At 40.2% G+C, this 22,084-nt stretch overlaps 1 protein-coding gene across 3 annotated transcripts in view; it reads right to left on the reverse strand.

Annotated features, from left to right (window-relative positions):
• PELI1 (pellino E3 ubiquitin protein ligase 1) overlaps positions 1-22,084 on the reverse strand; it is a 43,860-nt gene that overhangs the window by 6,622 nt on the left and 15,154 nt on the right. For 2 of the 3 annotated variants that reach the window (XM_048298383.1, XM_048298386.1), the window contains 2 exons: positions 1,323-1,467; positions 953-1,082 (listed from right to left, as the gene is read on the reverse strand). In XM_048298383.1, coding sequence (XP_048154340.1) covers positions 953-1,082; positions 1,323-1,467 — 275 coding nt within the window. Of the gene's footprint in view, positions 1-952; positions 1,083-1,322; positions 1,468-10,858; positions 11,095-22,084 lie in introns of those variants that run through there. The other variant, XM_048298384.1, reaches the window with a different exon arrangement.

A 22,084-nucleotide genomic window follows, 5' to 3' on the forward strand; every position in this document is an offset into this window, starting at 1 on the left:
GGAACTGACAAACACTTCTAAAAGTGCTGCTAAACAGCACTTACCAGACCATAAAGCACTTGCAAAAAGAAATGTTCTTTTCACAGATCCCCTATGATCATTATTCTACTACAAGAATTTTGGTTAGTAAAATGCTTTTGATTTCAGAATACTTCATAGCATTCCCTGAATTTAGGGTCAATATCCTTAAGCGTCAAGGCGTTCTGGCAGTCAAACACTTAACACTACTGTATTTGTTTAAAGGCCTGATCTTGTCACTGGCAATTTCTAAACAACCACTAAGCATCCTCAAATTCCATTGTTTTAGTAGAAATGCTCCATTAGTTATTGAACACAACTGCACACACACTTGGATAGCTACAATGCAGGTAAGGTAATACCTTAGCTATAATGTATTCATTTTGACATGAAATACAGTTCAACTTCAGGGCCTAAGCCCTTCCTTTACTGCTTCTTAATGGGAACTCTGATTACAAGCCCCATGAAACATGCCCTGCAAACCCACCCGTCCTGATCCCTGGGGAACTCCTACCCATTGGATGGAGCAGCAAGTGCACGTAGAGCTTTGGCAAAGGATCATTTAAAAGTCAGCTGCATGTGAAGCAAAGTTAGTCCTAAAGCAGAGTGAGTGCAAAACCACAAAGCCTAGAACAGATGTCTGTAGCGAGTTTGGAAAGAAAGCAAAATAGAAAGTGTTTTATGACTAGCCTGTGCCCAGAACATTCATGTTTCAAAACTAATTTTTTTTTTTCTGGCCATGGCAAGGACTAGGCAACAAATCATCTTCGCCAAATTGTTTCTTGCTAACACTGACAGGTACTAAAAAACTTTAGATAAACACAAACCATTCTTTTCACAGTCAGAACTTTATGCTGTTTAAGCTGTTCCCTGACAGCTCTCTATATGGCACTGGGAGAAATGAGACAGACTTCAGCAGAGAAATGGAGCTTACCTTTGCTGCTTGAGGGGTACAGGCAATGTGCACAGTGCTAGGTTTCACCCCATTTGCCTTGGGCCTTTTAAATAAAGCAAACCTACTTTTCCTTCTTCCTCTATCTCCATTTGGGAGAGACCCATTGTACCTATCAAAAAGCACAGAAAAAGAACAAAGTCCATCATTCCTGTATTGCTTAGCTCCTCATGAGATACAGACCCACAAGAACTTTCATTCTAAGCACTAGGTATTCTTAATTAGTATAGTGTTATTAATTACAGATTTTCAATTATTCATATTTAAATCCAAGAACTGATTAACACAATGCCCAGAATTACACAAAATTACAGCACAGAAAACCCTCAGACTCTTACACACAAACACTTACCCCAATACAATCAATTCACCATACTTGACTGGTGCTTTTGATGGATGATTTTCTTGATCAGGAGAAAACATGAGCTTAGCTAATGACTTATTCTCAAATTTCAGGTCTCTGATCAAGAGTTGTGGCACACTTTTTTCATTATTTCCTGTAAAAATAAAATCAAAATTAAGTGTAAGAGAAAATACTCTACTCCAATTACACAAACTTGCACACCAATCTGATACAGTAGGTACAATATTTTGTGTTTTCCATGTTTTGGTTTTGCCTGAAATAATTTTAAAAAACAGATATATAAAACCACATGAATTAAGGTTGCATTGCCTTGAAGAACTGCCAGATCACAAAAAAAAAAAAAAAAAAGCATTTAGAAAATTCCACTATGGCCTTAAAACATACACATTTGTTTTCCTCCATGCTACTTTTTAGAATAAATGATACATAGCTTCATTTATTTCGTTCAGCTGTTGAGAAGTAGAGCCAGATAGGTACTAAATTTAAAGAAAAAAAACCCCACAAAGCAAGACCAGCCCATTAGCTAGAGAGGCAGAAGTTTTCATGGGAAGTGTCTAATTCAGAGCTTTCCAAGAAGTTTCTGGATTTGCAGATGGAAGGAAGTCGTATGACAATTTGATATCAAGCTTACCATAAAAGTTTAGGGTGTGCAATGTGATCTCTCATGTTTAGCCAGAGACAGAAGTGATATAAACATCTGTTTGAAGGAGATTTCCTGAGGGAATTCCACATAACTCCTAATGAAAACAGTCTTGAAATGCATTTTTCACTCAGACTTCTGCTTTGAGGAACAGTTCTTACTGTATTTTTTACAGCTTCTCATTAGTAGCATTTCCAGACACTTTTGACCTGTGCAGCTCATCTCTGACCTTCCTCTAGAGAAAGCCTCAAACAGGCTCTCATCAGCTTTATTCTTTATCAAGCAAGTGCTCTGCTGGGTAGGCTTTCTTTAACAGAAATAAGAACATTCCCTTGGTCCTTCCAGGTGAGTTTCCACACCAGCTCGAAGAGCTACTAATCTTTTTCAGTACTGATGGTTAACATTCTGCCTTCTGTGCAAATGCACTTTTTGACCCACATAGCACTTTTTGAATCCTGTCATCAACTTTGATCACAACTACAATGCTGTATCTCCACTTTCTTCTACCTTAACTAGACCATAGTTATTAGCAGAATAGATGTCATCATGCAGATTTTATCTATCCCCATGTTATGTCGTAAGAACAGAGGAAGAGATGTGGCAGTGCTTGACAGCCTGCTCACATTTGTTCAGAAGCTGATGCAAAGATCCCTTTACTGACCTTATCTCTACGCCCTCTCCCAGTCTTTGCTCCTTCACAGAGAAGCTTGGCCTTCAACATGTTTTCTCAAATCTACAAATTCATATTCAGCATGCATATGTTGATTGCCATCTGCAATCAACTCACAGTGCTCTCTAAAAACTCAAGTTTGCTCCTTCATGCTATTCCACATATTTGGGAAGGCTTCTCACAAATACAGGCAAAGACATCACACTGTACTCAAAACGTTTGCTATGATGCCTGCAAAACACAGCCAGGAGACTGAATAGAAACCTTTTTGTTTCCCCTTTCATTTCTCATTATTTTCCAAATCTCTTTTGTTTTTCAAGTCTGGGTACTGTAGATTTCACAGTGCTTGAAACAAGTTAACTGCAGCCTGTCTTTGTGGCCAGCACACACTTAACATTATCACAACAGTACTGAGAGATGTGTGAGTGCATCACAATAAACTCGATTTGCACAATGCTGCTGTGAAGTGTCTGTGTCCCATCTCCAGGACAGTGACACCAACCTATTTCTGCTGCCTGGGAAGCAGTGAGCACTTTCACTCAGCAGCTGTCCTGGTTCAAGCCTTAGGGTACCCATCCTCAGCTGCTGCTCAAAATGCATTTTACTGATCCAACAGTCTTCCTCTGTCACACAGGAACAGCAGCAGTTGCACAGGAGAGAGTCAAGGATTACAGTTTGCTCCAAAGCATTTCTAGATTGCTGACCTAAGTGTAGTGGTAACTCCCCTGGGATTTCGAGGTTACTCACTGTTGTAGGTTTTGTCTTTAAAATTCTAAACTAAAGACATTAAAGCAAACTTATCACATGAAAAGGTGACCTTAAATCCGTATGATGCCAGTAGTCACAGTGAAGTGAAGATTGCCCTATTTGATAAAGAGGGCCCCACAACATTAACTGTGTTCACAATTTGCATGCCTTCCAGGGTCCTCCTTGCCTCCTGGCATCACACCCGGCTTTGGAGCACCACACTTTCTGAAACGATGTGCCTGTGAACACACCTCGGGGCTGCTTTACTGACGTTAATATTGAACTATATAGATCCTAGTGTTTAATAGCGCTCAGTTCTTTACACACATTTCCCTTCTGAAGTACTTCTACTGAAGAAGTATGAATCTTCGTAATTTATCTGTATATAAAAATAAGGATATATTTTCTATGAAGTATTTTTACAATCAACTCCAGCATTTCTTGTTTTATTTTAAAATCTTCTTGCATTATAGTTGCTTGTATAGCTGTCTTCTAAAAGAGCTCATGTTCTCATCTCCTCCCCACATGACTAACCTATTTTCTGCTTGAATATTGATCTCTTCAACAGCCTTTCCCCTGCATTTCGGGCTTCTTCACATACAACTACTTTCATCTTGGCCAACAGTTGTCCTCTGCCTTGACATTTACCAACTCACAAGAAATACTGCCATGAAACCTACAGCAGTGCCTATTAGGAAACAGCACAGGACTAGGAAATACCATGACACGGCAACCAAAGATTTAAATAGCATAACCCCACATTAAAGTGTTAGATAAAGAGATAATCCTTTCACTTAGAATAAGTGGGAAGGCAAACATTAAAAATAACTTTAGCCATTAGTACAAGAACAGGTTTGGTGCAGCTTCTCCTCTTCCTCTGTTCATCCAAGTGAACAATTTTAATGGAAAACTAAAAAAATACATGTCTCAGACTGAGTCAACTTCAAAGTCTCATGAAAGTAACATGTTAGAGGAGACTCTAAAGCATTACCTGCACAAGTGGCCAGAGACCTGTGCAGAAACAATAAAAGGGGTCAGCAGTTCCCAGGGACAGACCTCAGCAATACAAGTAGTTATATAGGGAATCTCGGTATAAGGAAAGATGTCCCACATCTATCACTCAGCTCCTCTTTAAAACACTTTCTTTTGCTTTACATTTAAAGAAATCCACTCAAGTTTATTTTGCACATGATGGAAATCCACTTCTTATTAGACTTAAGGAAGGTTTGAGCATTAGAAATCTAGAGCCATCATTAATAACACAGCTTACTCATCCACTTTCAGAAGTCTGGCTGGAATGTTTGAACTTCATTTTTTTAAAAATACATCTCAGAACCTTTATGAGCTTCACATGCCACTTTCACAACTACTACACCCTCAGATTACTTCAACTCAAAACACATACAAAATTCAGCACTCCCAAAAAAATAATCAGTCCAACAGACACACTACTTCTCTTCCACTGTGATCAGCCTGGCGCACTGTATCCAAAAGAAAAATATTTTTCTTCCCAAAAATAATAAAGATCAATGATATGCTTCCAATGAGGTCCTGAAGATCAGTGCAAGGGAAATTTTGTGTCTGCAAATAAAACTCAATTGCTGTCCCACTAGAGATGAGTCTAATCTGCCATGGGATAACATCTCCAGTCCTGAAACAGAGCAGGCTTATGGATCATTTAAAGCTGAATGAAAAACTCACTGGAAGGAATGCTGTTGAGTAGAAGAAAGGGATCCACTAAAACATATAATGGGCCTTCTCTTGTAGTATAACCTGACTAGTTTTTATTCCTACAGTACTATAGGAGACTTCTTCAAAAAGTTACGAAAGGCTAATTAAAAAGACAACTTGGCTCTGAAGTGCCAGTATATAGCCAAGGAATGGACTTTTTGTTCAAAATACATGCAAGTTACATTTTTTCTGCTTTTTGCAGCAGCATTTCCAAACATCAGTGGAACAGGCTTCATTGGAGTAAGCTCTGAACAACAGACTCTTCTAAACTCCTCCAAGAACCTTTGACACTGATAAGGAATAAGATGCCAATTACAAGATCCCATCTCATCCAACATTTTTCCAAAAATCATAGTACTGGCAGCAGCAAACATTTCACGTCAAGATCTCTGCTTCTGCCAAAGAGAAGAGATCAAAGCCCGAAAACCCTTACCTTTGCACAGTCCTGTATTATGGATTTGAAAAGATTTTGTGAGTAATGCAACTTGCATGGCTAAAGGTGAGCACAACTGTTTGCAATTAGCCCCAAACCACAATAGGTACTAGTTAAAACCCTCCAGTATCAAAAACAGGAAGAACTCATGAACAGGTAATACCTTTTTATTCTTAACACTGGTTCCTCTGGGGACAGCAGAAAGTTCAATGAGGATAACTTGCTCAATACTATCACGTGCAACTGTTTTGAAGGACTAGAAAGTGATAAGAACTAAATTGAGAAAAGCATTTAAAATTTGCTTGAGGAATGTGAGTCTGGTTTCATACAAGCCTTCCTCTTCTCCAGTACTCACTAAAGTCACAGAAGGCAGAGTGCTATAGCAGAGAAAGCAAGCCACAGATTTCTGACTCCATTCCAGTAGAAAGAAAAGTCGTATCGATGTAATCGCTCCTGTCTCATGCAAACACTGGTCCCTGCATCCAGACTATCCCCTGGGAAGACCTCACAAACCATGCTTCGGAGTACATGAGGTTAAGAGCACACTTTCATTGAACACGTCATTTTCCATGGGGGACAGAGACAGATTGAATTTTGGTTGGTTTTGAGCTACCACCTCTCACTTAGCAGTCATCCTCAACCATTCAGCTGCCTTTCCTGATCATGAGACTCACTCACAACTAGTCTTAAGTTGCTTCAGCAAGTCTTCAGATTTTGTTTGCAGTAAGGCACAGCGCCTTGTGAATAAGTTTGCTATTTCTTAGACCAAGCACAGCTTCTGGAATTGTGGCAAGAATAGCAGTATCTTAATGGTTAAAATGGGACAGGGGGAGGGGAGAACATAAATTCAATGAGCCCAAGCAGAGATTCATTAAACACTCGGCTGAAAGCTAAAAATACTAGAATAAAAGTCTCTTTGTAATAAATTACCGTCATTTTCTAAACACAGAGCCAGCATTATAGGCTGCTAGCAACTGTAGCTAGTGCCAGACTAGCCCTTTTCTGAAATACTGCATAGAAAACCACTTTCACAGTATAGAAAGAAGTCCTCTGTCAATGAATACATTAAAATAAAAATATGCTGATTCAGATACAAAAAATGGGAATTTTCCCCTCCATTTTTATAATATTATCTTTATTTTCTGCATCTACATATTTTAACTTTTTGAGCGTGGGGTTTTTTTTTTTTTTGCTTTTAGAAATAAAGCACAAGACATCTTATCTATCAATGTTTTTATTTTTATACTATTTGCTGTTCTCCACTGACTACCCTTGCAATTCTCACATCCAGCTCTTCCCTCAGCAATTCTGTGCTAAACCAGAGGGAATAGGGACAAAATGGAACCTAGTCCTTCTGACAGGTATGCAGTGACAGAACAAGAGGCAACTAACAAACTACAATGCAGAAAATCCTGATTAGCTATTGGGGGGGGGGTGGGGCGGGGAACCCCCAATCCACAGAGGTTATGAGATCTCCATCCTTGGAGACCAAGCTGCATGTGGCCCTGAACAGCCCAATCTAAGGCAGTCCACTTCCATTTTGAGTCTAGGGACTGAACCAGACAACCTCCCAACCTAAATTATTCAAGGAATACCATTAATTTTAGGAAGTCCACATAATTTTATCAAGCAACTGGAATATGCACTTTAGGTGCACTTTTTGACCAGTTAGACATAAATTATAAGTAACTCCATTATCAACAAAACAAGATTTTGTCCTTATCCCTCAAGATTTACATGTTACTGCCGACAGCTTTATTTGGATTTAAAACCCCATACTGCAAACAAACAATTCCCATTGAATAGTGTGACAATACCTGACAAGATACAAGTAGGACTCAAGTTTGCCAACATCCATTTACACATTTAAGCTCTTTATCACTCCAGTTTCCACTAGGCAAGTGTCCTGCAACTGCAAGATCAGAAACCAAAATCCTCTGAATACATGTACAGTATTTCAGCACTGCGTATTCTCTTCTGTGGTTACATCTCACCACTTCAAAGTAAAAATCTTGATTTCCAGATTTAAACAACCAGAATACCAAAGTTAAAAGTCACTGTGAGATACAAGCTGTACAGAATACTAGTCCCCCAAGATGAAGATATTTGCAAGCATGGAGGGAGGGGGAGGCAATAAGTAATCAGAGAGAAGCGGGGGGGGGGAACAAAGCCTCAAAAAAACCAACCCAAAAAACCACAGTAATTCCAGCAGACTGACTGCTTGTTTGAGTATGTGTTCCCACCAAGCCCAGGTTGCACAAACAATATCAATAATGTTACTGATCTCCACTGGTGCGAGCAACAAGGAATCGGCTCCTTGCATCACTGTTTCTGAAAGCTGAGACAAAGGTTTGAAAAATCACTGAGAAATCACTTTCTTCTACGTGATGGGTGAAGTAATTTTCACCACTGGAAAATTATTCTCCTTTAACTGTTTTTCCCTATTAATCTTTTCGTAAGCTGCTATTAAAATCGTTTTTACTGAAGTGATCACTGGGTAAAAAGAGCATGTGTTTATCAATCATCGTTTTAACACTTCTCCCAGTTTCCAGTTAAAAAACAAGCTAATGTTTCCTTCCCACACACACCTGCAATTTTAACATCAGCAGGTTTTAGACTCCACTTTTGAGATTAGCCACATTCTGCCTACAGCTTGTATCCTTCACTACAGATGCACAGGGAAGGTATAGTGATGCATCTGTTAGTGCAATTTAAATGCCTATCACTTTAGATCAATAGCCATACAATACCTTTCTAAGGAAGGATAATTCACTTCCTTATTTCTAGAAAAGGGAGTTTTTCAGCATCAAAAATCTCCAAGAATAAGCCTTGGGAGTGTGGAGTATCAGTCCAGCCTTTTACTTTAGTATGGCTTATTATTTCCTTAGTCTATACTGCATACCTTTTCTTTTGTAACTCAGAATAAGCTTAGTCATCCACTATACATACACAAGCGTCTTATGATATGAAAGCAAGACAAAAATAAGATACCAAAAACAAGACAATGAGGCCAAGCTCTGAAATGAGCAAGCAGCCGATCCAGCACAAGACACCAAGCATAAAACCAATGCAACAGCTATCTACTATCTACTACTCTGTCTTGAGAACATCTGTAAAATCTCAGTAGAGGAGTTTTTCATTGTCACAAACAGAATGAAAGCATCTTTTTACCATGGACATCTGCCATTAGTGGTCTGGTCATCGTGGAAGCAAGTCATGCAAGAGTCAGAGCACATACACACACAAAAACCCATTGTCTGTAGACACTTTGAAAGGGGCATTAACTTGATAGACAAGAGTAAATCTACTGTTCTGCTCTAACACCACGGGTAACTTTGTTCAGTCTAAGAAACAGCAGTTTTGGTTGAACTGGCATCTAGCATTCTGCTTCAAATTCTGTTCCAGCCTCAGAAGCAAGTCTGAGAAGTTCGCAGCAATTTCAGGAAAGACAGGAACAGCACCTTGAGGACAAGCAACCTTGCTCAATGAACAAGGGAAGTGTTTTAGAATAGGACTTCTATTATAGGCACCTATATGAAAACCGGTACTTTATGATAGTACTCAAAAATAGCATTCCTCTTCAGAAGACCAAAAAAACCCATCTAAGCACAGGGGCCTCATTTCAATCAGACCTCTGCTAACTTCAGTTCTCTTACTCTGAACTGCCATTGATGACATGAGAATGGGGTTGGGTATATTAAACCTGGCAGATTTATATAATCAATAATGCTCCACTCCAACAGACTGACAAAAATCGGTTCAGAAAATATTCCCTTGGAAAAAGAAATAGTCCAGAATTTTTTTCAGTTATGAAAAGTAACAGCTGATCCTCCCCTGAGGAAACCACGATAACCTCCTACGGGTTATAAATGATGTAATTCAGACTGCGTGTGGGAAGCCAAAAACATTTGTCTTTTAGCACAAGGTGTCTATTTTAAAGCTGTCACTGCAATATTATCTGTATCCTTAATTAGCTCAGAAAGTTCTTCACCAGTTAACCTGCTCCATTTACACGCAGTCTAAACCCCCTTGCCACCCATCTCCTGCAGCTTTTGGATATAGTGGTGATGACGCGCGGAGCCTGGCACGGGGCTCAGCCCCTCTGGCACGAGGGCCAAACACCACAGCTTGTCCTTGCTCCACCAGCTGAACTACCTGTCAAAGTTACTCATGCAAGCTACTTCAGAAGATTAATTTGCAGCTTTCTCCATGAAGTTTTGGCTGCACTTGCACTTTGCCTGTTAGTACAAACTCTGTGGGCTATGCTGAAAAAAGTATAGTTTTGATTTTACCTTCATTTCACTCAGATTATCAAATGCAGTTTACTTATAACCTGTAACTCATATGAAAAAGCCATAAAACAATACTACTGGTATGTATATATGCTGGGAGAATGTCAGGTGTTCATTAGCCATAGCATACCTATTTGTATCTTCAGAGAGTGCCTCGCACAAGGACAAGCAGAAAAGAAAAAAACTTCGTACAACACTAGTACAGAAGTACAGTTCTGCTACACAGAACTCTACAGTTAGAAACTTTTAACATCATCCTCTCTACTGCTTCAGAAAAATTATGCAGTATTACCTTAAAAAAAAAAAGCAGTCCCAATTTTCACCTAGAGTCAGTCACGAGAGCAAAACTTCCTAAGAGTTTAGACCAAAACAGAGGCATCTTATTTTTACATAAAGCAATGGAGCTTTTCAAGTCCAGGAAAGTCTACTGTCTGATGCACCTGTACTGAAATGTATGGCTGAGGAGCCTGGGCTTGCAAAAAACCACAATGACTTCTTGTTCTACATGCCTGAACATTAGTGTTTAGATTTTTATGAGCCTCTGACTTCCTGATGAGGCAGTTCATGTACCAAAGTATCTGCTAAATAGCTGTTTGTATTACACTAAAGCCTTTTCACATGGCATACTATATCATCTAGCAAAAATAGGAGTTACAGTTACATTTAAAGCCTTTATTTTTGGTTTAGACAACACAAATATTTAACAGCTCCATGAGAAATTCCTCTTGGTATGATTTTATCAGGTAATGACAGTTTTAAGGCACCTTGCTCTGCACTCAAAAAATGAGAAGTGACTAACACTTCTTATGATCAACCAGCACTTATTATGCTGTGCACTTTGAATGTCTCTACCTCTTTGAGGTGGAAGGGCAGCCTGCAGACACACTGCCCGCTCTCAGACTTCCTTTCCACCGAATCACTGAAAATCACTGCAGCTGAGGAGGCTTTTAGAAGAGAGACTGAAACAATGCCACACTAAAAGGGAAAAGCGATGGCATGCAGAGCACTTACCAGGATATTTGCGTCCTCTCAGTATTCCTACACAGTAGAGAAGAAAAAATCCAACCCTTCGATCTTGTTAAAAATCAGCCGAAATCCACCAACTCCTTTAAACCCCCAGCAACTGCCAGACTGAGTGGCTGCTCTGTGTGCTTTTACTTCAGCCGTGGGAAGCGCCTTCTGCCTCAAGAGGGGCCGGCTCTGCCTTGCGTAAGCTGGGTAAACACCGCGGCACCACGCAGCATTGGCTGGAGGCAGAGCCGGCATCCTGCTCCTGCTCCATCAATTCATCCATCCCGGGCCCCAAAAAGGAAAAAAGGAAGCAGAGGGTGTGTTGAGAACAATACTGCAGCCCAATTGCCTGGCAGCTCTGTGGATGAGGTTCTCAGAGAAACACTGATTTATTTCCTTCTCTTACATAACTGTACCCATGCATGCTATACCTTTTCTTTTTTTTTTTAACCATAATTTATTAGCCCAGCTAGCTTTCCTCACCTCCCACACAAAGAGTAATTTCTTAATACAGTGAGAATTATACCAGCAGAAAGTCCTCAGGCATTGCTATCTCCGTTTTCACTAACACTGTAGGACTGGACACATGGCACATCTGCAGATGCCACCTGTGTGTACTGGACTGTCATGGCCAATGATTCTACAACAGTTCATTCCTGAAGGATGCACGTTTAGAAAGGCAAATCTCCATGTGCCAGACCAGGTTACGAGCTCATTTCTCATTCCACCAACATTGAAATCACTGCATCAAGCCAGTGGGTGGGATAATTTAAATGTCTGAGCCATAAAGTGGTGATGAAGTTACCACAGCTTCCAAGCTACCTCGTGGAACTGATCATGCAAATGCTGTGAGGCTGCTGCAAGCATGATATGACACAGCAGCTTAACCTTTACATCAAGTTTTACATGACAGCTGTAGTGGGTGAAGAAGGGGTACATGATTACCCTGGCTCAAGCAATGTAGATACAGCCTGACATCTCACATCTCCAAGCTGTTCAAGTGACTGTTGCTCCTGTTTCTGCTGCTTCCTCCTTGGCTTGCCACCTCAATCTTTTAAACACAATTTTATGGACTGATCTGTCAATGTTTTAAAAAGTTGGGTTATCAGCTCTGTTGAATTTTTAGCTGGATCTCTTCCCCAGTTCACCTCACAGTATAGCCACTGGGTAACACTCAAATCTGTAACTGTCAAAACAGCTTTTCTGTTCAAAATGCCGTAACAGCAGAAGTTACAGCTCCACAGAACTCAGCTTCATTGCTGAAAACAAGGTGAATGCATCTGTATTTTCTCTCTTCTCAACCTGTACTCCACAGCCAACTTTCCCCTAAGTAATACTGTACAGCTGTCCTGTTACAGGATCTTGTCACCTACCCAGAAAATTCAGCTGCAGAACACCTTGTCATAGGATATTCTGGATAATAAAATTATACATAGGCTCAAAGACACTTTTTTTTCCTCTTACTGTAGATTACTAAGCACAAAGATACCACTTTACTCCACAGAAGTGTTTGAGCCACAGCTCCTGAACACTGGAAAGTGCCTGGAGGAACACTGATGTACAGGTGCTCCCTTGTTTCCACTCTTCTGGTTGAAATGGTATGGTTATTATCACAGCTATCAGATTACTAAACTGGCAAGGGTCTAAGGGAAAAACCAAAACCACACACAAATCTCCAACTATTTCAACCCAAATAATTTTGCTTATCTGTTTGTGGGTTTATTCTGTAATCCCACTATACCAATGCAAATGAGGGGATAGATAGGGACCTTCTGCATCAATCTCAACAGTAACCCCAGAGACTCGTCAAGCCCAATCTTGAGATTTAAGCTGAATCCTCCCCCCTGCCAAAAATCAACAGCCTCATGTTACTGGCACACAAACCCAGCTATTCCACTGGTAATCTGTAGATCCTTAAAATGGCAATTTTTACTGGGGTGGAGGAGTCACACCACCCCACCTCCCCCATCACTTTCAAGTATTTTTTATTTTGTCCCAGCCTATACAAAGTTGGCAGCTTGGATGCTGTTTTAATCAGGGCTAAGGGTTTGCTTTCATGATTGTTTTAAAAGGAAAAAAAAAAAGAAAAGCACATCAGGACTGCATTAGTATCACTTAACACACAGATATGGCACCAAGAGTACAAAAGGTGCTCTGTATTCAGGTATTTAACTGCAGTGATTAGTTACATTGGTATGACCACTTCTAGGTTGCATTACTTCTCTCACACAAGTTGTAAAACTTGAGTTGTACTGTTTCAAAAGCATTCATCCTGAAAAGCAGAACTCGAAGACTGATTTGCTCCTAGAACTCCTTTATTCTCATTTTACAGATGCAGCTGTTCAGCATTCAGGTTAATAAGCTTGTAGATTACTTTATGCTGCAGCCACCTAAGAAGCAGCTACAGGTGGATTTGCTCTCTACCACCCCACCCAGCCTCCTGCAGATAGCAATCCTTACCTGCCTTCATATTAGTGACCCTCTGGAGCTATCAGGCAACACCACACAATGTCCTTTTTATAGCTAATCATGCCCCATCTTAATTCAGGTTTTTCTAGGGTTCATTTTGCCCCTAGCCACACTTCTATGTGGCTGCCTCTGAATCTCACCCAACAGAGTTTGAATGACTGTTTCCCTGCCTGTGTTTACTCACAGCCATGCTCTACTCAACTGTTCTTGTGTCAACATTGCCCCCCACTTTTATGATGAGGAAGGTTTAATGATTTTCATGGAATCACAAGAACTATGCCAGTCCTTGAGGACTGGAAGCAAAGGCTTCCAGCATGCTGTCGCTAGGCGAGCTATCTGATTTCCCCTGGAGTACGGATACCATGCCAGACTAAAACAATACAATCTGTAGCCCAAGATATCACTGCTAATTTCATAAAGTGATGCTGAACTGCAGGGGAGGTTCTTTCCTTGAAGTTGTTAAAGAAATAAAGGGCTGTATCGTCATGTTCTTCTATCTGACTCACAGGCAGATGCTGTACAGTTTGACACAATTACGTGATTTCACATGACATTCAACATGAGCATTGAAGAGGAATGCATTTCTAGCTGTTCCAGCTAAAAAGACAGCCTTACAGACAAAGGCAATTGGCAGCACTATGGCCTCTAGTGTCCTGACTGGCAAGAAGCCTGAGTGGCAAACTCCTTATGCTGGAGTTAACCTGATTAGCATATTACAACTGAATTTCAAGACTGACATTTTAAACACCTGTTGATAATTTTATTCAACAGAACAGGCAAGAAGTGGAATAAAAACCCCACACAGGATAAGAGCTTGAAATTACTGCACACAGGGTATATAAAAACAGAGAGTGAAGGAAAGGAAACACAGAAAAGGAAGCAAAAAATGTGGAAGACCAGGACATGTAATGATCCCATGGGGGAGGTATATTTGTACACTCAATACTGAATGCTGAACATACACTACACACAACCTGGACTTTGTTTCCCAAGAAGTCAGAGGCTGAACTCTGATCAAAGCCAATGATATCCAAAAGAGAAAAATATTTCATGTGTTATAAGGCACTAACACTGTTAGGGGGTTCCCAGAAGCCTACCCTCAGGTGCATGAGGGAAGAAGAAAGAAGGGAAGATTACTGATTTACCAGCCCCATTAATCTTTTATTGTGTTACGTCACATGTAATCTCTGTGCAAAGAGTTCCCATGTCACACTGTTAATAAAAAGTCATACTACAGTGTTTTAAAGAGATTATGGGGGGGGGGGGGGGGGATCAGCCCGAAGCCAAGAACATGCTATTTGGAGTATACAATAGAAATGCTAATCAAATAATCTGCAGGAAGAGGAGAAGGGAAGGAAATGACCTAATCCCCCACACTACTGTGTGGTGGCTTATGGCAAGGAGTAAGAAAGTTCTTACAAGGGTCGAGAAAACAAAGGTCCGTTGTTATAGCTACAGCTTTGAGATAAGAACCCTTTTCTGCATCTCAAGTTTCTGTGACATGAAGGGTAGGTGGTACTTTATGAACTCTTCTACACTGACCACTTCTGGATGGGGTAGGAGAGGTTAATTAGATTTGTAGGACAGCTGGGTAAAAGACCTAAATAGAATCTCAAGTTCTTGAGGCACAACAAATGTTCCTTCAAACAGATTTGCCAACTCTAAAATGTCTTTCATCCAGCCATGATAATTCTTAAGCAACTGTGGAGCAATTTGTCACTGAAGGAGCCTAGTTACAGAGTGGCAATAAGTCATCACACTGCACAGAAGCATTTCCCATCACAGGAGTCATACTCTGCCATCAGACAAACCTAATGAGCACTTCCTATGAAGTCCTGTTCCACCCTTACATCTTTGTGTGCCCGTTCCTCAGCTACACCATGGAAGTCCCTCACAAGAGAAACGGGGCCCAATGAGCAGTTCAACACAGCAACTGTTGCCCAAGTAAGACATCTGGGAATTAAGCTGCTCTTAAAACAATGTTGTGGTTTAACCAACCCCATCCAGCCACCAAGCACCATGCAGCTGCTTGCTCACACCTCCCCTGCCCAGTGAGAAAGGCAGGAGAATCAGGGAAAAGAAGGTAAAACCCTCAGGTTGAAATAAGAACAATTAAGTAATTGAAAGAAACTAAAATAAAACATAAGGAAAAGGGAGATAACATAAAAGGAGAGAGAAAGGAAATCCAAGAAAGTGATGCTCACACAATTGCTCACCACCCCGCTGACTGATGCCCAAACCATCCCTGAGCAGCACCCAGCCCTTCCCCGCCAATTCCCCCTAGTTCATAATACTAGGCATGATGTCCTCTGGTATGGAAATCCCTTTGGCCAGACTGGGTCACCTGTCTTGGCCATGCTCCCTCCCAGCTTCTTGGGCAGCTCCTGGATGGCAGAGCATGGGACCCTGTAAAGTCCTTGATTCAGAGTAAGCACTGCTCAGCAACAACCAAAACATCAGTGCATTCACACTATTCTCATCCTAAACACAAAACACAGCTACTACGAAAATTAACTCTATCCCAAGCTGAAACCAGAGGAAGATGGTTCTTCACCTGGCTTCAAGTACCACCTGAAGCACCAGATGTGCTGAATTCATAAAAATTCAAGACTGAAAGAACGATAGGCAAAGCATTCCTCATTCTGAAGAAAGCACATTTGTTTCCAAAATGGTCAAACTGATGCAAGTCACCTGCCAAGTCAGAGCCATACAGATGTAGTCACACCAGGCTTCTTTCCAAGACAGTAAACTTCTAATTTTCCAGGTACCTGGAAAAAGCTATTGTAAAAGATTTTTTTTTTTAAGTTCTCTAGGATCATTTCTGGTTCAATTAATCTTGGCTATGCACAAGCACTTCCTTAAAGAATTTTTTAGCTGTTGTTCAGCAATCTTGCAGCATCAGAACCCAGATTCACTGAGCTTCAGGTATTATGGTTTCCCCTAAATAAAGAAAGAGAGGCCCAATTTGAATTCATTTCCAAGACACGATTTTTGTACTTGCAAAGCCTTTAAGGTTATAGCAGAGCTGAACTATAGCTGAACCTGCACTACCGGAAATTTTTCATTCCCACAAAGCCAGATCATTTGGCCATGGACTTGTACAGAGAATGCTAAGACAGTTGCTAGAAGTAGTAACACTGTCAGTTCTGAAAAACACCTTTGTCTCAGTGATGAAAAACATTTCATGTTAGATTATTCATTCAGATTAGCAAAAAAAGGAAAAGTATTCAGCTATGGAAATTCAGCTATAACTGGCTGTGTCCCCACACTTACATTCTAGGGAAAAAATATCTTAAGAGGGACAAAGTTTGAAAACTATTCAGTACAGTTTCTAATCAACTCACACACAAATGGATCTCTTACAAGAAGGCAAATATATTTACCTTTAAAGAGCGCGTGAAGCAAAAAGTCAAGTTTATCCAACAGCCTTCTGCTTTATTCTCAGTTCCTAACTCTTGACACTCACTATTTTGACTGTAGTCCCTCCACAATTCTGGTAAAAAAAGTGCTGAATAACATCAAAACAGCTCCCCTCACCTCTGCATGTCAGTGTCCCAAGTCCATAGTTCATACCTGAATATTTTGCAAATCACTGCTATTAAACATAACCATCTTACTACATTCTTCCTCCTCACTTCAAACTTTTAGACAGTCTTCACACAAGGTAGAAAACTTGGTCCTTTCTAAACATATCACCTCCAGCATTTGCACATAAAAGCATATGACCTACATTCCTCTGGAGAGCTGTCAGAGAGCTGCCTCCTCTCTGCAAGCCAAGGGTCAGGTTTTCACAGCGGCCTGCTAAGCGATGTTACAGCTCTGCACAGACACACAGGGTTCAGCACCTCCGTTCCCTGTACTTCTGACAGTCATGGACATCTTTTTAGGAATACTTTAAATGCTGTTTTATGAGCTCAGGTACAGAACAAATGTTACTTTAGGCAGTAACTCAAGAGAACAAGAATTGATTACTTATCACATGCAATAGGCTTCTAATAGTGGTATACAGAAGTATGTCCAGATACATTAAAAGCTGCCCCTTAAAAACTAAGGTGAACCAACTTTTATGCTAATACAAGTTGTATTTATCCATAAACACAAAACTAACTTTTTGCACACTTTAGTTCCCATGTGCGCCACCTCCGACAGCCAGCAATTCAAACAGGACAGTTCCAAAACCTTCTCATGTTAGACCACCTGCCTGTTCACAGTTTGTTATTGCTCAGAGAAAAAGAATCCCATGCCAGTCAATCAGATCTTTTTCTTTCCTTTCTAATCCCATGGGAAATGCATGATTTGGCATATCTAGACAGGTACAATACGTTACTTCCTACACTTCTAATCCAATTTGGGTAAGAGGTTTACTGCTTATAAAAATAAACAGGCAGTTGCACTTTACCTCTGCGCAGGCACTAACACCTAACAACAAAAAGGTCATTCCCAAATAGTAACAATTCAGTGCTAGAGATGCCATTCCTAAATTCTGCTCCTTGGCTGAGACAGAAGCACAGTTACTTCTTTAGAGGTACAAGGGAGAACTGGTAGGTACTCTTGGCTCTTATCACATGCAATGTTTGGTATTATTGTGCCAAATATATTCCCACCAAAAAAAGCCCAGGACAGAATATCTCAGCCATGGAGATGGAGCTGTACTATTTCTATAGGGACCCACGGGACTTTGGTCTGACCATATGGTCGAGTTTTAATTAAGACCAAAGGAAATCATTATGTTTGACATTTGACTTACAGTTGCAGGTTTTCAAGGTTATCACTAGTTTCAAATTTTCAATTTTCTATGTCCACAGAAAAATATTACCTTCAAATAAGGGAAAGTATCTAGCTCAATATGGCAGCTTTAGATTAGCACAGCCTTCAGTTACAACCGCAAGAAGAAATATTCCCTAGAGCACGGGTCATCAAAGATAAGCAAAGGCATTTTGAGACTGAGTGGCCTGTTTGTTTTCAAAAAAGCCATGCATTTGAAATCTGTATTGCTTCTTGTCTACTCAGCATATGTCAGACAAAATTCAGCAGATGAAGACAAAAGTAACTTTAGATTGGTGGAGTACAGGGATAGTGACAGGCACTGTGGCAGAACATTTTTCCAGCAACTGCCAAAGTGATGCACCCATTGTGAGGCAGTGTTAAAATGTTCAGTTGTAGTTTCATGGACTGCCCCAGCATTTTCAATGATGCTACATCACATTACAAACTCTAATGCAATTACATTAGCAAGGCAGCACTTTGACTCTTTGTAATTCTACCAGCAAAGAAAGTGTTCCCGAAGACAAAAAAGTTCTTTCTTGAGCAACAAGAATTCCACAGCAGAATTCTGTGTGAATATAAACCTTCAAAATTTGGCCTAGAAACTAAGACTCTTAAAATTGAGGTTTGAGAACACGAGTTCAGAGTATTTCTCATCAACTAATACTAGTTTACTTACTTGACATAAAATGTTCAAGCAAAACAGCTCAACAATTTCTTCTGAAAAAAAACCCAAAACAAACAAAAAGCCATGCCCAAAGCTCCATCTTGGCCAGGACTCTGGCTCTCTGTACTTACCAGCTCATATTTCAAAGCTACCTGGAGAAGCTTCCAAAGCAAAAAAAAGAGTTGAACAGTTAAAGATGGAGCTAGATTTGAACTAACACAAGCATGAAATAAAATCTACATTTCTTTCTCATTTGGGCATTTTTCTGACACACAGGAGTATCTTCACACTTGCAAACTCACTTCTAGCACTGACCTCTACTTTGCACTTTGTACCTGTATGCGTTGAGAGGCAGGCTTTGTGCAAAGAATTACTTGTTTTCTCTCAAAAAAGAATTTTTCCATTCAGGAAATGGGAAACACTGTTGGGCAAATACATTGAAAAGAGCATACAGCCACAAAAAAAGGGCAGTTGTGACAGCACCACAACAAAGTGATTTTTGAACAGTACCAGACGATTCAGAACACAGTAGTACTTTAGAGAGTTTGGAAATAAATTTCACATGATTTACAGCATCACTTATTTATTAACCACATTGACTGGTTAATGTGGTACAGATTTCTTCCTTTCTGAACCTTGGGAAAGAGATTAAGAGAAGCCTCCACTTTAACCCATGATGTGCCCTCCAGATAGCCAAACATAGCCTGTGTGGGTATCTTCAAGTGCATCTGTGCCTACCACAGAAACCTTAGGGGCCCTGCTTTTCTACTACAGCAAAGTTAACAGTAACAATCTGGTCAGGAGGAGCCATTTCAGTTGCCCCTTTTCATTCACCCATTCAGTGCAGACCGATTCATTCCAAGAAATCTGGCTCTTCAGAAGTGATCTTTGCAAGTTTTTAGGGCTAGATTGGCCCTCTCTGGACTGACATTGTTTATGAACATTGCTTCAAATTGCTAAGTTACTCAGGCTGAGCTCAGCGGTGCCTCACTCACACCTATTCATAAAGGTTTGCAGAAGCCCTGCTCACATACGTCGCTGTTGTACCGAGAACGGCGAGAAGAACGACACGATTCAAGTCAGGAGAGTAACTCTATTTAATTAATTATAAACTGGTTTATATAACGTGGTCCACAAGAGTGGTAGGAGGTCATTGGTCCTTTGACCAACCACCCCTTAGAAGGATTGGCTGAGGTTCTCTAACACCCATTCAAAATATTTTTTCCAATATACCACAACAAGGCTGGAAAACAAACCCCAGGTGCAGAGATAGAGAATTAGTTTACAAAACCGTCTTCACTGTTTCTCAGCCAGCTGTATGAGACAGGAAAACTTCGCAGAATGCTTCAGCAGCTGGAAAATTCCTCTGCTCCTAGCTTTTTAGCATCCACACACATTCAGTTTGCTGCTTGTCATCAGTTACTCCTATGTTTAAGGATGTCTCCAGTCAGGCCATCCCTTTGCAGAGCAGAAGGCTCCAAGGGTACAAACTGTCATGGGCAACCTTGACACATGTTAAGAAGTCACTACCCAGATTCGGCAGAGATGTCTGACTCATTCAAGCTTCTGGACCAATGCAAACTCAAAGTAAAACAAAACAACCAAAAAACCCTCAAACATTTACGGAATACCATTTATGTAATTAACTATTCAACAGACATTACTAAAAGAACTAAAGAACTTCAATATGGCAAAGTCATTGGAGCCAATATGACACTAGACACCCAGTATGACTTTATGAAGTGTCAGGCGAGTTTTGATGAAAGCTACAAGTCTGTCAAGGCTGATCATCGGCACTGCCTTTAGCATTCACTGTGTGTTGCCTCAATGCAACTTAGTGGCAGAACAAATTGTCAAGCATGCTCAGTGTCACTCCAGCAACATCAACCCCAGCTGCAGAATAGATATTCTCTAAATATAAAGGAAACACTTTCTCTGGCTTAGCAGCCACTGTTGTACCTAAACTTTTTAAAACACTGAAGTCATTCTGTACTTTTAGCATTTCACTGATGGAAGTGTGTGGATTACATGTCCCCAGAATAAACTTTGAACCGTACCAATAAATACAGCACTGTCAGAAGCTTGGCCTCCTCCTTTTATAATAGGTATTCCTTGCATGCAAACATGACTGCTAGGACAAAAAGATGCAAGGTCACCTACTCTGAAATGTTATCAACGCTATACAGTGTTACAAAACCAACATGAGGAGTATATCAGTTCCAATAATTTTATTAGTTTCTGAGGTGAAATTTATCTTTTAGTAACCACTTCCAAGCTGAGGCTTTTTTCCTTGTTAGAAGGGAGGCACTTCATTTAAATTGCAGAAAAATTTTTAAAAACCCAACAACAAGAAAAACAGGTAAGCACAAAACCCCCTATTTCTATAAAAGTTTTCACTTTAAAACCAATGTGTGGCCTAAGCTCTTTATTTTGAAAGTATAGTTTAATACCATGGGGGGGAAGAACCGGTAACTTTAGATATAATGAAAGTTAAATAGCTGTATATCTAAAATCTAACAGTTACAGTAGCTCTCTCATATCAGAAATTAGATACACTTTTTTCAATTACTTAAAAGACTGAGGTAAATATTATAGCCAAAATGCAGACGTGTAGCTGTTGACACAAAGCTTCAGTCCTGAAACTTGCTCAACGAGAACCATGAGTTAGAGCTCGGTGCCTGTGGGGCAAAACACCACTTTTGGGAACAACTGCACACTCCCAGTTTTGTGACAGAGAGCTGTATTTTACTGCTTCTGGTATTGAAACTTACAACTAAGCATCTTCATATTTACTGCACTACAAAAGTCCAGCTGCAGGACTAACTACATGTTTTACTTGTTGTAGGTCCTTCTTTTTAAAAACAGGTCTGAGCCTAACATGAGGGGGTGAGAGTTTAGGAATTACTGGATTTCTTTTCATAGCTAGTCCTGTCTTTTCCAGTCATCCTCCCCCATTCAGCAATATGAGAAGGTTAATAATCATAATAAATGTGATTTCTACCCCAACATCCTCACATGTTACTTACTAATTATTTTATTAATACATTTAAATAAATGTCTTCATTTACGAAGACATAGCATGGTGCTTATTCCTTAACTTTTAATAGAGAAGTCTACCTAAAACAAAAATTGTGTAAGAAAAAGAAAGGCTGCAATTCTCACCCCCAAAACAATACCACTGTGACTGTATATACTGAAGCAGCAAGACTTATCTTTACTGGCAAAAAAAAGGTCCAGAATACAAAAGTTAAGCAAAGATAACAGAAGGCCTAACATAAAGGGGCATGGAAATATTACAATCAAAACTCCCAGTGAAGTGGCAGCCA

The sequence above is a fragment of the Corvus hawaiiensis genome, chromosome 3 (assembly GCF_020740725.1).
Source record: "Corvus hawaiiensis isolate bCorHaw1 chromosome 3, bCorHaw1.pri.cur, whole genome shotgun sequence".
NCBI classification, from domain to species: Eukaryota; Metazoa; Chordata; class Aves; order Passeriformes; family Corvidae; genus Corvus; species Corvus hawaiiensis.